Source organism: Aptenodytes forsteri, unplaced genomic scaffold, assembly GCF_000699145.1.
Source record: "Aptenodytes forsteri isolate BGI_AS27 unplaced genomic scaffold, ASM69914v1 Scaffold349, whole genome shotgun sequence".
Lineage (NCBI taxonomy): Eukaryota > Metazoa > Chordata > Aves > Sphenisciformes > Spheniscidae > Aptenodytes > Aptenodytes forsteri.
Window position 1 is genome coordinate 1,881,224 of NW_008794452.1, and position 17,813 is coordinate 1,899,036.

General features: G+C 39.6%; 1 protein-coding gene across 2 annotated transcripts in view; it reads right to left on the reverse strand.

The window, feature by feature from the left end:
* Positions 1-138: 138 nt before the first annotated feature.
* The window catches only part of JMJD1C (jumonji domain containing 1C), a 114,696-nt gene continuing 97,021 nt past the window's right edge, over positions 139-17,813 (reverse strand). For both annotated transcript variants that reach the window (XM_019474928.1, XM_019474927.1), the window contains 13 exons: positions 16,739-16,828; positions 15,221-15,348; positions 14,826-15,039; positions 14,126-14,340; positions 13,386-13,664; positions 12,821-12,989; positions 12,321-12,411; positions 12,082-12,212; positions 10,774-10,896; positions 9,585-9,724; positions 7,119-7,295; positions 1,390-1,521; positions 139-1,042 (listed from right to left, as the gene is read on the reverse strand). In XM_019474928.1, the coding sequence (XP_019330473.1) occupies positions 953-1,042; positions 1,390-1,521; positions 7,119-7,295; positions 9,585-9,724; positions 10,774-10,896; positions 12,082-12,212; positions 12,321-12,411; positions 12,821-12,989; positions 13,386-13,664; positions 14,126-14,340; positions 14,826-15,039; positions 15,221-15,348; positions 16,739-16,828 (1,979 nt within the window). In that variant the 3' untranslated portion in view covers positions 139-952. The remainder of the gene's footprint in view (positions 1,043-1,389; positions 1,522-7,118; positions 7,296-9,584; positions 9,725-10,773; positions 10,897-12,081; positions 12,213-12,320; positions 12,412-12,820; positions 12,990-13,385; positions 13,665-14,125; positions 14,341-14,825; positions 15,040-15,220; positions 15,349-16,738; positions 16,829-17,813) is intronic.

Here is a 17,813-nt window from a genome sequence, read left to right on the forward strand (position 1 = left end):
CAGAGTGGTGCGCAGGAACCACGGCAGAACATTTCAAAGGCTACAACTGGAGATGCATTTGCCGTTAGGGCGAACGAACGACTCGGGCTGTCAGACGTGGCCACAAACGTAAAAAACGAACAAGACGAGACAACATTTGATAAAGTCATTTTAATGGAAAATGTAAAACCCCTTTCAACTTCAATGTACAAAGCATGTGTAACACTTGCACTTTTAACAAATTAAAGCAAGCCAATGTTTTAAAAAAATACATCATTGAATGTATATATGTATATATTTACATAGCATATTAAGTTTAATATTTAGCTTTAAAAGTTCACATAAATTTTACCAAAATGAGACAATTTTTAAATAAATTACACCTTTTGAAAACGTTTAATTGTACACTGAATAGCTTTTATAAAATACTGAAGTGTCTGTATTTAATATCTACTTTATATACTTTATATATTACAAAGTTTACAATTATTTGGCAGTAAGTTTCAGATTATGACATGACTGCTGTGCGGACTCAGCAAGATCCCAAATGCAGGCAATAGCTGGTGTTTGTGTCCTACTCTCACAGTAACTGTCTCAATGTAGTGAAAAATATCTGAATTATTTTAGCAAACTGTACAAGTCACATTTACATTTGATCAACAATATAGCATAGAATTTTGTGGTTTTTTTTTTCCAAAAATAAATACATCATCTTAAATCTTTGACATTTCACAAACTTCATATACATTATAATACAGGACAGCAGAATGCTGCTCAACTGTTTGCAAGTCTAACATGTAATCACAGTGGCTGTGATATGAAGCTCTACCGCTGCAGTGTCATTAACAAGTAAATACGATGACTATGTTTTCTTGGCACTGATGGTTTGTGAAGCTTAAATTAGTGTGCATACTGTTCATATATTAGAAAAAATAACCTCCGTTTGATGTTAACACAAAAAAGCAGAGAGCGCTTAGTTTTCATCCATATCTTCCATTTCACCTTCATGAATCTTCAAAGCTCTCACCATTTCTTTAACTGCGTGATACAAGATATTTTTAACCTGAAAGAACATCAGACAGATTTTAGTAAGGCCTACCACTACGGAACTCTGCGAAGTAATTGTCTTTAGGACTGAGCCCCAAGCCTAGTGGATGGAAAAAAAAGGAAGGCTGCATCAAGCCAGTGCAAAAGGAAAGATCTTCTTACACATTTTAAAATGTAACGTGAAATAAATAAAATCAGCAACTCAAGGGAGAGCCATGTACAGCCCTGGCATTCATGCCGCTGCTCATTGTTATTCTGTGTGAACAGCAGCGAGGAAGTAGCTCCACGCACTGCTCCGCATTTCAATGAGCCTGAGCATGCCCTGCCTTCGCAACAGCTTCCAGAGCAGAATTCATTTCCTACCTGCAGTTTATCATCATAATTGATTTCTTCCTTTGACAGCCTCAGCTCCTGCGTTAAGTGAAATGACTGTACAAGATGTTCTGGAGACACAAAGTCTTCAGTTACTTGAACGCAGCTGTGAAAATTTTGCACCTATCCAAAATAACAAGAAGAGGAGACTGGTAATTAGTATTTTGGGGTTATTCTTTGGCAGAGATACCTGAGAAAAGAGTGGGCCTTGAGATGTCTTAAACCACAGGCTTATCAGACTGAAGGGCGTCTTTATACGTTTTATGTAGAGAGCAATTAAGTGTATTCGACTTATCTAAGTTAGCTTCTGGCAAAAGGTACACTTTGAACAATGCACATCTGCCTGTGCTCCGGCGCTTCTTCCTGCAGTCAGCCCCGACATTAATTCAACATACTCTGATGTGTTATTCCACCCTTTTACCAGCTGCACGGCACTGCTGCCGTGTACTACTACTGCACAGCCATTTCCAGAACACCGTGCAGGCACCGATGTCGCAGACCGACTCCGTGGCAAGCCTTGCCCTGCAGGACCTGGCTCCTCGGGCCACAGGGACACGCTGGAAGCTTGCACCCACACTCTGCCAGGCACAACTTGCCGCGTTCGCTGAAAAGTAACTGCCGGTGGAAATATTTAAAAGAAAAAAACCTCATGAACAAAGGGGCAGGTTCAGAAGGGTGGGGGGGGAAAGGCATTTTCTTTTTTCTCTGAACACTTCTTACTGATAAGAGGTAACTACTGAGAGAAATGGACACCATCTCCTGCCACCCAAGTCATATCTGGAGGATAGGGGAAAGGAAAAAACGCTTCCTCGTTGTGACCGGACTACCAACTCCTCTTTGTCCTCTTCAGAAACATATACATCATCAGGTTTTCACCCCTAAACCCTCAGAAATTACCTGTTTCTTCAGCATGTAAAAAACCTTGTTTCCCCAAATTCTACCTGCTCATAAAGTTGTGCAATGTCAATTCCACAAACTTACCAAAGCCTGGGGGGGTGGGAGGGAGTACCTTTGCATCCTAGCGAACAAACAGTCCCACCCTGCTCAGTACTGATGAAGATCTGCATATTTTAAGCTCGAGTCTAGCAAAATCTATAGTTTTTTAATGCATACTCTAAAATTTCCATTGTGATACCTGACATTCAAAAAACCTTTGGGACCTACACAGTTGAGGACACAGCACTTGATTTAAAAACTATTTTCTTCTTCAAAAGACTGCCCAAGTCTGATTTTATAAGGTTAGCTTGCCCCTTTACAGGTGAAATCCCAGAGGGTAACCCCTAGCTCAACACTAGTGTTGTACACGGGGTTTCTGCAGCCTCATAATCATCAAAGACAAAGCAGTGCCGTTCCCTCCTGCAGATTAATCGAAAGAGAAACCATTCCGCAGACAAAGAGGGTTTGTCGATGCCACACAATTTACAAACGGCAGAAAGCCAGGAGCAAGGAAACAGCTGCAGAAGTGCCACTGCGAGGCTCCACCAGCGCTCAGGGAATTTCCTAGAGCTTCGGCTGAAACGTCTCTGCACAGCCAGGCTGCTGGCTTCCAGCCCCCTCTCCTCCCTCGCAGGCTTCTCACCTGTTTCAAGTCTCTACCTGCCCTTGTTTTCCTTTCCACCCCATGCAAATCCCACACCACTTATTCACTTTCTCCTCACAGAGACAAGATTTTACTGATTCCCTCTCCCTCCGTTGCAGAACGGGCAATATTTGTTGCCCCCAGATCTTTCATTCTGCTGTGCCTTAAACCTCCTTCCCTTCCAGGACCTGTCTTATTGGTGTGCAAGTCTTTGGGGAAAAGACAGATTTTACCTGGGCGGTCTGGTACTTAATACGGGAATGCCCTGCTGACAGCCCACAGCCAGTCCTATTTATAATATTTATAATACAAGCTGATACAATGGCACACACAAATAAGTATGTTTAGCAATGATTCCCCTGAGGTTCGCGGGGTGAGGACTACAGCACTCCCACAACTGTGCCAGTTCCAGCTGAACTGAGAACAGCTTCGCCCTCAGCCCACACAGAGCAGAGGTCTTCCAGCAGGGCCCCGCCGACGGGTGGAGCACTGGAAAAGCCTCAGACCTGGGCCGTGGTGGGAAAGGTGAGCAGGCAGGGAGGAAAGGGCCATCCACACCCATGGCTGCGGCTCGCCGCCGCACAGCCGTCTCCCTCCTGTCCTTATGCCGAGGACCAGCCATTTCCTGCAAGGCTCAGCTCTGGGGCCAGCGCTCAGCCCAGCAGCTCTGTATACGCAACTCCCAGACCTTTATCCTACATCCTTATCGTAACATCGCCAGGATGTCACATTACCTCCAGCATGTTATTTTACAATACATAATCCTGCTGTTAAATCAAGATAATACCACTATAAAAAACAACATTATAATAACCTGTTCTACTACGAAAAAGTTTTGCATATAGCCTGAACAACACATTTCAATCACCAACTCAAGTATTTCTAGCTTTTAATTTATCGCTAAAATATTTTACAAATTTGGAGTCACCAAATTAAAACCAGGGAGGGCATCCCTAGTGGACAACTGTGATACAGGATGACCCAGAGCGGAGCAGTAGAAAGCGTGAATCATTCAAAAGAACAGTAAAAAACCCCTTTTTTTAGCTGGGGAAGTTTCTAAGGAGAGCCGAGGGCTCACTGTTACAAGTGCCAGAGAGAGAACAAGGCCCAGACGTTACAAAGCAGGGAACACTTCTGAGCTCCCCTACTCGCAACAGCCAAGAAGAAAGGAGGTAACAATCCTACAGCACATCACTCATGGTACGTTCAGGGAAGCATCTGCAGACGAGACCAGCCCAATGCTGTATCTATTTCTGGTTTCCCCCCAAAAGAGCAATTCCCTCCACAAGAGGTACTGACAAGGCTACTCCAACTGCCACAGCTCACAGGAGAGGCTCTCCCTCCCACCCCACCACTGGAACAGTTTGACTTTGCCTACTGAAATGCTCACAAGGGGGATGTGACTGCTGTCTGCAAGTACACAGGGAGGAGGGGGAAACCTGGAAAGCAAGAGGAATGCTTTATGCTACCATAAAATATTAAGAACAAGTTACTATAAAAGCTAGACATGAATCCATAGAAGCTGGGGGGGGGGGGGGGGGAGAGGGGAAGGGAGTGAAGTCCTAACTCCAGGCTCCAGGATGGAAGTCTGAGCTACACTACGCAGTGCCCATGGGCAGCCAGGCCCTAAATCCGTCCCCCAGCCTGATTTCCTCTGCTCCACAACATTACTGAGAAGCAAATAAAAATAAAAATGTTACCTCCTCCATGTTAGAGCAGTAAAATTCTAGACCAGCACGTCAGAAGCAGCAGTGTGACAGCAATCCTAACTCCAGGCTCCAGGATGGAAGTCTGAGCTACACTACGCAGTGCCCATGGGCAGCCAGGCTCCCTAAATCCGTCCCCCAGCCTGATTTCCTCTGCTCCACAACATTACTGATGAGCAAATAAAAATAAAAATGTTAATTTACCACCAAATTTAGTATCAACTCTCATCCAGTTTTAATTATTAAAGATTCATGATGGGCATGTAAATCTGAAACACTTAACATGTAAACTTAACTTGGTATGTATTCTTGTTCAGACTTATTTTTAAGTGTTTAAATGTGCTTTGTATATATGAAGTGTTGGTGCTGATCCCTAAGGTCAGTATTTATGCATCTCTATAGAGAGAGTACTATACAAGTACATGAAAGAACATGATGCTTTCATTTCCTCCTACGTGGCAGATTCACAGGAACTTCTTACTGAAGATGAAAAGGTTCTCAGCTTCACCCACTAAGGTTTAAAAACACCATGTTATTAACTCCTTGGTGCCAGAAGCTAGAACATTACCACTTCAAAAGCAACCTGGAGTTTAAAGCCAAGGAGATGAAGATAAGAGTGGTCTTATTTTTGGTCCTTAAACCTATGAACTGCAGGGAAGCCTGGAACAGTCCCACTACTTGATGTTTTATATTCTGTATGCCTTTATATAATGCCACATGCTATATAAAACAAATTTCCCAGTATGTTTTTTATTTTCTGTGGGTTCCCTTTTCACTCTCGTATCTGGGATATCTCCTTTGTTTCAAGAGATCAGAGTAAGGTTGCTGAAGGATGCAATACAAATCTTATCAACTCTGGGAGTCCTAACTGCTTTAACCTAACAGGAACTAAGAATAACATCAATGCTAGATGTTCCTTCACCTTTGTGAAGCAACATCAAGCCCTGGAGACGTGGTACAGGAAAAAGCAACCTACAACAACCCCAGATTTGGCCACCTGGGTTTTGGTTTTTGTTTTTCTTTCTTTTGCCAGAAAACAAATCCACACAGATCATCCAGGGTTAACATACCACCATGTAAAACCCATCTAAAGACTCACTGGAATGACAAAGGACTCTAGTCTGGGTAAGGTACCTGTTGCTTTCAATGCCCCAGCAACTGACATAGCCAGCAGACAGATTAGGGACCTTTCATCACTACAATGCAGTCATTTTTTTCACAGAGAAAACCCTACTGCCCTGGTCACAGTGACACAGTAAGCCATTGCTTCCTCTCTGCCCAGAAGAGGCAGCGGTTGGAAGCTGATCTGCAGATCAGAAACCAAATAGCACCTTCTTCAGAAAGGCCTGGCCTCACTTGAACCCGGGTGGAGCTCAATGGTAAATCTTTAACAGCAAGATGGTTTACAACCCCTACTGCAGGGTGGGGATGCTCCTCATTCCTTGATAGTCAGCTACCTAATTAGTGGTGCTTGACAGCTGGCAAGACAGCAAGAAAGCAGGCTCCATTTCCTGTTGAAACAGGAAAAGGTTCATGGAGCAAAGAAATAAATAAATCTAGAACCGCCCCAAAATCATGTCTAAACAATTGTGCTTTCTTCTTCTTTTCAGCAAGGAGAAGCAGTTTGCAGACTGTGAGGAAAAAAAACCCCACCAAGCAAAATGAAGTAACAAACCCTATGTGCTAGGAGAGGCCTGAAGCTTGCCACACAAGTTCATAGGTTCTCCAGAACTGCCCTACTGGCAGTACTTTTTCTTACATGACTAAGAATTACATCAGCCCAGCTGCTGCAAAGGTGGTATCACTCTTTCTGATGGTAAGGAAAGCTGCTGAAAGGACAATGATGACTCCTGGTGATTGATGTACCTTCAGTGTAAAAAGGAACTTAATGTGGAATGGGAAAACAACCTCCAAATCCTGTTACAGAAACATCTTGTTACACCCAAACTGCCTCTACAATTCTCCTACAGCTGAAGACAAAAAAAATGACACCTGACCTCCAGGTATTTTTATCTGCTTGGGTTGCTCTCCCTGCCTCTCTAGGGTTAGGTTAACTTTTGGTTTAGAAGAAAAAAAAATACTAACCTGACTTTGCCAGAACTAACAGCAGTTTATTTAGAAATTTGCTAATGAAATTAAAAGTGGAAAAAAGTGGTTAATAATATTAATTAAAATATGACTAATAAGTATCATTTTTCATTTTAAAGGAAAAAAGGAACAGTATTATTTCAAGCATTCAAGTTGCTGTATGTTAGTACTTGCTAGTCATCTATACAAGCAGATGTAACTTATTATATATTCCTATATGCTAATAGCTACCATTTAAAAAAAAAAATCTAATTTGAGTACAATGTAGTTATGTCTTTGAAAAAAAGTTAATTTTTATTGTACTTATGTTATTTAATCCTCTGTGTATTTAAACAGATGTACATTACCTGATGAAGTGCTCCTGCTGGTAGAATAATAGCATCACCAAGAAACTGAATAACCGTACAGGTTTTTACTCCGTACTCTTCAAGAAGTCTTTGGCGAAGTTTTTTGTTCACATACCAACTCTGATCACGTATTGGATCATGCTCTGGTAAAACTTCTAAGCCTTGTTCTTTTGCTATCTGTAAGTACAGAAAAGATCCCAAGTCACTTTCAAAAGAAGCTGAACCTTTTTCTGGTAAGTTGTAAGTATACCTAACTTACAAAGCAACGCTACTGTGTTCCCCATACTCAAAACAAGAATTTTAGTCAGGTATTCAAAAGAACCTCAAAGGAACTGGCAAGTCCCACTGAACTGAAGACATCTGCAGAACTCGGCACAATGATCTATGAATAAGCAACACGCTCTCTGTGTGCCTTCTTTCATCAAGAAAATAAAATCTGACCTCAAGAGTTCCTATGCTGCCAATTCCTCAAGCTTACAACCTTCAGTTTTGTCACAGACACCCAACACCACAACCTCACCTCGGGAAAAAAGCAGCAGATAAAACTAAGGGTCATACAGTCCCAGGCAACCTGCTCTAGGTGACTCTGCTTGAGCACGGAGCTGAACAAAAGGACTCCAAGAGGTCCCCTTCCAATCTCAACCACTCTGTGATAAGAAGTTATTTTCCTACCATCCCATCAAAGAACTGGGAAAAAATTATGAACATAAAAAAAAAAAATACTTCCTGACAGCGGTAGACTTAACTGCAACAACCATTTCTCATCAAGTTAACCACAGGGGAACAAGTATTACCCTTAATCAATTGCTAATTAATGAATCATAGCGACTAAAGAAAAAAGTGACTAAAGATAAAAAACATAGCAAATCCATCTGTCGTGACTCAGGAGACAATCATCTCATTAAAAACATACATTTTTATTCATATTGATATTAAATATACTTAATTATGTGATGCAGACCTTGAAAATGTTCTTGTGTATCATTACCCTTCTTCTGTACTAAACGAGATACTGAGAATTTCTCTCTTATCAGCAGGCAAAGTAGTCCCAAGGTCTAGTCATCAATCTCCAATTCAGTATTTCAAAAATACCACCACACCAAAAATACAAGGCGGTACACAATTCATTTTGCATACCATGACAAGCTGTGGCAGCAAATGACAAACTTTATTACATAGTCTTAAGTGCTTCTGTTTTAAACCTGCTGCTCCAAGAGTTTCACAATAACCTTTAACTGCTCTGAAAGAAGAAATGCTGAATAGTACTCATTGTCCACCTATTCCCTTGCATTCGTGACTTTGTTCACAACTCTCTTTTCCAAACTAAAGAGCCACCATCTACTTTATGAGCATCTACTTTTTAAATCAACAGAAAAGCCTCGCTGTATAATTCATAATCTCCTGGAATTAGCTGCATTTTGTTTAGTAGTGCTCTTTTTTCCCCACAGTTCAGCTTGCAAAAGAGCAAATGTTTGAGTCACCAGAGGACAGCTGCCCTAGGACTGAAACACTGCCTTACTGTCCAACAGAATCTTTACTGATGAATTTCTTAGGCTCTTCCTCCTCGCAATAGAGACCTTGGCCTCCAGCCTGTTTATGGACCCCTTTGGTTTAGCCAGTTAAGTCATCTGCTTTTTTTCCCCACAGTAGAAGACAGTGAAGACTTCTTTTCCTCGAGCAACCACTTCAGTGATATTTTGGTACTTCTATGTCATCCATCAAGACCGCCTTCTAGAACATGAAAACGTGCTAAAGACAGGGCACAGAAAACTGCTTCCAAGATGGTATCTCTAAATTTAACGCCATTGATGACTATCAATGGCCCAGTGGTGGATATTCATCCTACGTGGTAAGTAACGACCTGAAAGGTTCTGATGTGGCTCTAACTTGTTCATCACATGCTGCCGAAGGAAGATCTGCACCGTAGCTAATGTTGAAGAAGCTTGCTGCCCTTGGGTACGTTATCCCCCACCACTTTCATCTTTAGTAAGAGCCAAGGTATGTTCTTTGAGCTAACTGACATGACACAGAGTCCTTACAAAGATCGGTGGCTGCTGGGTTGCAAGGTCGGGTTTTTTTGCATGGGACAATTCACAAAAAAATTCAGCATCTGATAATGCAAGAATGGATCAGTGACAGAAAAACATTATCCTACAAATGCTAATACTAAAAAAAATAAAATTATCCTTTGTATTAACGAAGGACAAGTATAAATCTCCATGCCCTCCTGAGCATTCATAGTTTGCAGGCTACCTTTAACTCTTTAAGAAGTGAGTATGTATCATGTTATGTATTTTATTTGTTGACTGATGTAGCAGGTCAATTATAGTTTATGTGCTATAAAGGAAAGAATTTCGCTTCCCCCCCTTCCCTAAGCATAGGGGTGGTGTTTGTGGTTTTTGCCGGCCCCCTTTGATTTACCAGTTACTTAGATTATATTTATAAAATATCTATTATACATCTAACCTTCTGCAGAAACTCCCTTATCTTGTCAGCATCTTTGCCAGCATAAATGTGCCATAAAGCACCAGGTAATTCACTTGAATCTTTCAACCGCTTCCTTAAAAGGTCATCCAAATCTTCCTCTTCAAACTTCTTCAAAACTCCTAAGAGTCAACAAAAATATTTTTTAAAAGTGAGACAGAGGAAAAACTGAAACTAAACACCTTTTCGAATTTCTTGTGTGAGACTGAGCAGATAAAAGTTTGCTGAATACTATGGAAGCCCCCAGGTGATCCTCTTGTTCAGTGTTTGTAATTAGTTACTAGAACATGCATGCCATAAATACCTTAAAAATAATGTTTCGTTTTTAAACTTTTTTTACGTCTCTTGAATTTGATAGAACATATTCTCCTACCTGAAATAAACAGACAGGGCTGGCACCAAAAAATTAAAAGATGAAAAAGGTGTTTTCCTGTGGTCAGCAAAAGCAGTGCTTTGCGTGCAGTTCTGCATCAGCTAGTCAAGAAGCTAGAGCTCTCCCAATATGCTGAAGTTTTACTGCTATTAACTCAGTGCATATGCAAGTGAAAACAAAGCAAATAAAAGACAGCAAACCTTACTGCAGCTCTATTAGTCACACCCAAAATCTACATTTGCTGATTATGGAATGAGAGGACAAAAGAAGAAGGGGAAAGAAACAGAACTATTTCAGTGATTTAAAGACTGTTTCACATAAGCAATGAACCTCATACAGAGAACTAACATACACCAATTTAAGCTCTCCGGTGCTGAAAAATTACATTACAGTCCAAATTCAATAGAGCAAACACAGTGCATCCAGAGAGAGCAGAATAAACAGAAAGTTTGGCAAATACATCATCCTGACATAATTGTTAGAACTACCACAGCTTCCAGAGAAAATCCTTCATCCTGCACTTTCATTAGCTCTGCCAGACCCAGCACAGGAATGGTATGTCAATTATAGGTAATGGCAAAAAAAGTGAAAAGAGTTTGAAATACCATTTCATAATTCATGAACTGCAGTGTATTTTATGCAGAATTAATGTGTGTGCAAATTCTTGAAACAAAGAATCTCCCAGGTTTAAGCAAGTACTTATGGATATCTTTCATCCGCTTCAAAAGAACAGTGTCAATTTTAAAAGTGGCAGATCGTTCAGTCCGCCTACACCTCTTACAATGAGCTTCCCTTTACCTGATTTGGAAAGTACTCCATTTCCTTTCGCTATGCCAACATAAACAAGGATGTTCACGACATCAGAAACTTCAATATGGAGATTTGTGGTTCCTATATCATGGTCTTTAGTAGCAGCCACACCTATGTTACAAGATAAAATTAGGATTTGTTGTATTGCATATTCACCTTCAAACAGAAATGTGCAACAGCTAACTGAGAAAAATTTCTGAAAGTACACCAAACATCACAGAAAAGCATTTTATGTACAGACAGGCTTTAATGTGAAAATACCGAGATACACAAACTACAAACATGCTTTTGCTGCACTTGCTAAACAAGAAAATGTTACTTTTTAACAAAGACTTTTGAGACATCTCTTAGCCCAGGTAACTGTCCCTACGTAACAGCTGTGTCAGAACAAAACACATTTCAGCAGAATATTTGAAGATGTTTTCTGACCACTACATTCCTTCCCAATCTTTCAACCTTTCAGGTTGTTCAGGGCAGAATATAAGTACAATGAATACACAAGGTTATCAAATCAAATGTGTCGCATTTATGCCTGGCTATAAGCCGAGGTCTTATCCAAGAGAAATCCCCAAGCAAAGAGGAAAATTAATTTTAGTTCTAAGAGGTGAAAACATACATGCTTAAGTCAAAAGGACATTTCAGAACACTAAGCCTTGCAGCAGTATTACATAAAAGTGTCATTAATGATTTAGTTCTGCAGACCCATGCCTGGATCGCTATTGTTAATGTGTTTATTTCAAAGGACAGCTGGAGAAGGTTTTAAATCGAAGCCATCATGCTACAAATCACAACTCATTTCTTGTCCTATTACAACAATTTGTAAAACAGAATTGTACAAATTTGTTTGCAAAAGAAGGAGCAGCTGGAAAAGGTCTGAAGGAAACAACCTTTTCTAAACAGGTTTTTGAGTGTACAGCATACAATACAAATACAAATTATGAGAAAAACGCTGAGATTTATTTATAACCAGAATTATCAACACAGTAATACTTCATGAAACGTTCTGTCATATGGCATTATTAAAGACAGGATCTCTCTTTGTGTAAAAGTAGCTAACCATTTATACGCTTCAGAAGACTGTAACAGCACAGGAAAAGATAGAAAGAAATGCAGAAGCAAATAAACTCTCATGCCTGAGCTGCATGTACTGTTAATATGCAAGTCAGTAAAGCATTTCTCCTACGTTCAGTGAACAATTATCCTCCAAGCAAGCTCAGCTTTCTATCAAGCATTATAACGTGATATTCTACACTTCTAAGGGAAGAGGTAACTGCTACACTTCTAGGGCACACTCACCATATGCACTGCATAGTCTGGGTCCCAAATCTGGACGGACAAAAAATCCTGGCAGATGAGAAGCCAAGTTTAGTTTTCCTTCTGGACTACAATATTCAGGCAAGGGTAAACTTTTTAGTAAGTCCTCATATCTGGAGGAGAAAAGAAGAAGAATGTAATTGAACCTGTGTCATTATACAAAGAGGGAAAAAACCAACGTGGAGAGTGACTTAAGAATATCTAATACCAAATTCAAATACCTTGCTGGCATCATAGCCTTGAAATCTTCACCAGAAGGCCAATCTTTCAATTTTAGTAGAGCTGTTTCCCCATTTTTTATTTTCTGCCGTTCTGCAAGTAACATAGAAATTACTAAAAACTGATACACTGTAGGTGTTTTACTTTTTATTCAACTAAAACATGTAACTGAACTCTCAACTTGTCTATAAAGATTTCATCCATAGAACAGGAGATATTTCGAGACTCAGGAATGATACAAAACAAACTCAACTAGTTGAGGAACAGTGACATTTGTTTGGTTTCTTAGTCAGACCTAACTAGTATATTAGATTATCTTTAATTCTGCAAAGGTACAAAATGTGAGTTTCCATCACATTCTCTGGAAACAGATTACCTAGAGCTGTCTTTTTAAATTAAAGTTTCTTCAAAGCTTCAAGATCCATAAAGAATATTTTTAACTGCAGTTTCTAATATTGACTGTGTTCAGAATCAATGGAATAATACATTTAAAGTAACGTACTTGAGACATCTTCAAAACCATCCCAGAACTCCTTGACATTGGTGTTTGAAATAATACTGTCTTTGCAATTCAAGATATCAGCTTGCTGGTTTCCAAAATCTAGACTAATTGACTCAGCTTTCCACAGGCTGAAGTTCATTTTCTTATGCATACCAGACACTAAAACAGGCTGTAAAAAATAAAATAAAAAAATCAATACTTATCCTTTCTGAAGCAAACACCTCCTTCAATTAAACTGCAGTATAAATGCATCCAAAACACACACTGAAGACCTTGGCCCTACTGAGCTGTGAACACTTCCTCCAACAGCAACTATACCCAAGGTGTCACAACACACATATCTTTTTTGAATTTGAATCTCCGAAACAGTAATTTCTTTCGTATTATTAGCAGTTAACTGAAGTTTAAACTACACAAGGTTCAGATGTGGGCTATACCTGACAAGCTTTTGTTCACTGCTAACAATACATTTTCAAACATGGAGTGTTAAAGGAAAAATTTGCCTAACAACTCCCCCAGAGTTCATACTGAGGTCACTTTATAGACCAAACGGCTCAATACCTACCCTTCCTTGTTTCCAGCACTCTTTGAAGAGCTTCCAGTTGTTGTTGTTTTTATGGTCTCTGAGCCACAAAACATGCTTATCACAGATCCACGAATACTGAATATCACTGTACAGTTTACTGCAGTCATCCTGAATACCTTTTCTATCATCCTTTGGCTCATCTTTTATTTCAGATTTTACATTCATCTTTGGTGCTCTATTTGGTGGAATCTTGTTTTCTACTACTGAAGCAATTATGTCATCAAGAATGTTTGGCATAGTCCTTCCACTCTTGCCACTCTATTAGAAAACAAACACATGTATGCTTAAACAATGTAAAAGCAAATAAAGTTAATGCAACTCCTTTTGCAGTAGAATGACAACATTTCATTACCAATTAGAAGCTTGCAGTTACCTACTTCCTTTGTAGAAAACCGCACACATTCTTACATGAAAAAAGTTAAAAATACACAGCTATTACAAAACTCAATATATTGGAATCTTCCTTTGCCTTGTCAGGTTAAGGCTTTATCTAACTTCATGGACATTTTTTCATAATATGTATCAATTATCACTATATATATATAAAAAAATAAAATGTTAATGCAAGTGTGTGTGTGTGCGCGCGTATAAAGTTTTAATTATGAATTAGTATTTAAAGCAATACAGCTATCAGACTGCTCTAACTACAATGTTCCAAAACAAATGATAGAGATTTTCAAATCCCGATATAAAAAAATGTACAACTTGTAAACACTTACTGCTGTTCCTGTGGAGTAAACTGGAGCAAAAGCAATACCAGCATCTGTAGAACCTAGACGCAGTTTGCCTGCTGTTGTAGTTAACAAATCTCGTAAGGTTGAGCCCTGCTCGTTGTTCTGGGACGCAGGAGGGGAGCTTTTACAGTTTTGGGACTCCAAATTATCCTGGTCTTTCTCCTCCTTGGAATGTTTTCCAGAAGGACATTCTTTGTTCTCTGAAACAACAATAATCATTGGAAATTTACACTGTTGTATCACGACGCAGATATAGGAACAGCACCAGTATCCTGCATTTTATAATGGTGGTAAAATACTGTAGCACTAGTGCTTTATTCACCTGAAAACACACCAGAGGATGAACTAGATCCTTCAAAATGCAGTCAAACTGTGACCATGAAAAGGCCTTCCTCAGCATCTCAGACATGCAGCTGAGTGAGTACCTGTCACAAATGAGAGATGCTGTAGCTGGAAATACTGCCACATTACATATGCATTCCACTAGTGGCTCTTCTGGTAACAGATTCTGATGCCACCAGGAGAAGGCATTGCAGTTTCAAGATTAAAATTAAGGGGGAAAAGAACATCATCTTTTCTTTTCGTTGAACAGCAAACTATGCGCATTTTTCCTAATTAATTCAATTATGTATAACTGGTGCCCCCAAAGTCATGGACATGATATAACATATTTCAAACATATTACCTTTCTTTTCTTCTCTGGCTTTCTGCTCTGCAAGATCAGCTAACCAATGCAGTGGTGACTGGGATTCAGGCGGTGTTAACTTGCTGTCTGTGCTTACATCACTCCTCGGACTTGTATTACCATTTGTCTCGGACTTTTGAGGAGTATTCTGCTGTTGAGACTCAGGCATGCACAGAGAAATTTTATTACTGTGGTTAAGGACATTCTGCAAAACCTGTAAAGAACAAATTTATTTTTAAGTATATAACTTTGCTTTAATATATTTCAAAGACAAGGCTAGCATTTAACCATTGTATATGCAAATTAAAACGCAACTGGTACTACCGAAATATAAAAATCCACAAGAATCCGAACATCTGAACAAACTGCGATGTATATACCCATTTTAGACTCACCTGAGACACACCATTCATTGCAGGGAGCTTGCCAGCTTGCGTGCTCTGCTTGCTGGTACACTGACAATGGGATTTAATTTCAAATTTTTCTCTAATACTGTGCATAGCATCTAGAAGATCTGTCAACACTAGAAGACAATTAAGAAGAAAACCATCAGCAGCTCTCAATCATTTTGTGACCTTCTTTACAATACACACACTGTAATGATAAAATGCTATCTCCAAAGCTTTTTAAAATTTAAACTATTAAAAATGCTAAATTTAACACTCAAAAATACTATAAAGACTGTCCAGTTTACCTTAAAGCTTGTGCAGAGAGAGACATGGTCTCTAATTAAATAATTGCATAATACTCTTCTGAATAATCTAACCTTTACTCTGCATTCTGCACATAATCTGGCACACAACAAGCAAGCCAGTCATTCATCATTTAGTCCTCATTGTTCAACTGGTGCATCATTGCTTCATTTAGTAAAACCATCAAACTACAGACTGAAGTGAGCCACGTCCTGACAAAAAAATTAGTATGTGATCATGTAATTTAAGGCTGTTTGGTAATGGGTATGCACAGAACAACAAAACTGAGGTTACATAGGCAGTCTTCACTATACTGTTTCCAGATGAGTGGTTCGCTTCACAATTTAAAATTAAAACCAGTTTCAGTCTGGAACCTGTTCTGGGGAATGTCACAATTTGAATTTATTATGGAATCTAACCAACCTTCATTTCTACCTGAACTAATATGCAACAACCCATAAAATAACGGCTGGATCTGTACTTCCAGCTTAAAATAACCTGGGAATTTGCTTAACAAGTTCAAAGGCACATTTGAGTTTTCTATTCTCTGCTCTGCATCAATGCTGCGAGAGAACACAAGTAAAGTTGCGCTAGCAACAACAACCACACCTAACTGTGCTTCTTTATAAAACTTGTTTGGTTGTAAGAAAAATTCTGAATTTTGCTGGGTTTAGGATTACTGTTCAGTTTGTCATTTATCACAAGCTCCTTTACTGCATTTTGCTTTAAGATGTTCAATCAGACGTCCAACCAAAACCATACATGAATCTTGTTCTTTTTTCTTCCCCGCCCTCCCCAGGGGTGGGGACGGGACACAACAGAAAACTGAAAAACAAATCCCCAAGAATCTGTTGCCACATAATGCTCCTTGGCAGTACTATTCCAAGATTTTCTTTTAACAGCTAAGGTCAGATTAATTAAGTACATTCTGGTTGTTTTATTCTGCTCTGAAATGGTAAAAAACCGTCACAAAAAACACCCTGAATTTCTTCACTGCCTGTCCCTGAAACCCCTTCAGACATCTATCAGCATGCTCCTCTTTCTCTCCTCATCGTCTGTGCCCCTTGCTGTTAACTGCCCAAGATCACCTGCCTTCCTGCGACGATTTAACACAATTCACAGGTTTTTAAACGGAGAATGAGAAGTTTCAAGAAACAACTCCTGCCCCTCTTCACAGAAAGACCTGGGAAAAAACACATCCTGCTTGTTCGCAGGTCTTACCAGAGCCTGGAATAATTTGTGTTGGCATCAGGTGTTTGTGATCATGAGGCTGTCCCTTCACACACTTCATCCAGGCATATAACTCCTTATCTGCAAAAAACATTGCCAATTGTTTTACTTCATTTACAGTGGTACACAGAGCAAGCTAACTAGCATTTTTCAGATTTGTTTTAGTTAGAAATGGTTTTCTACACATACTGTAAGTCTTCTGTCCTGGTATCCTGTGTGACAAAGATTTGCATACAACAGCTACTTTTCACAATAAAGAAAATTTTTAACAATACTGAAATCTGAAATAGCAGCATCTGTAACACAGACCCTTGCCAATAACCTCATAATAAACCTTCCCTTTATTACATTTAGAGAGTTGCCAATTTAGCATAAGCCGAAATCCTGTACAGTTGCAATTGAGAGAGTGAGACCCCCTTGATGAATTCTAACACGGAAAAGAGACACAATCAGGCTGTGGTTGTATGACCAATTTAATTTGACACAATCCACGCTCCAACTAGAAGTGGCCGTCTTCAACCAGAGAGGGCCAAACAAGCCAAAAAGATGAAGTTTTAACTGAATCAATTCTCTGATTTGGCCTACCATGCAGCTGCACCGATGTTACTGGTGGCACAAAGGAGAGGGAAGTTGCATCATGGATTTATGTCAGATTAAAGCAACCATGAAACCACAAGTCTGTATGTACTGGTTGAAAATCATTTGTGGCAGCAGAGAGGGCCTAACTGGTAGGAGAGAGAGGCTTTCTATAAAGTTTCAGGAAGAATGTCCCTGCCAGAAAAAAAAAAATGCAGTGTAAAGACAAGACAGAGGAAGAACAAGCGCTAAAAATGTCTGGCCAAGCAATCGGTCACCGATCTGCTATGTGGTTTTGGGGCAGAAATACGAATGCAATTTCTCTCTCAAACCCCAGTCTTGTATCCTATCCACTGAACTGCTAGTTTTAAGAGACTTCAAATCTTTTTACTAGTTTGCTCAGCTCTAGCAATGTAAACTAAGGAGAGTACACTGAAGGAAGCATTTAGCACATTTAAAGCATTATTTTCTTGCACTGTGATACATAACG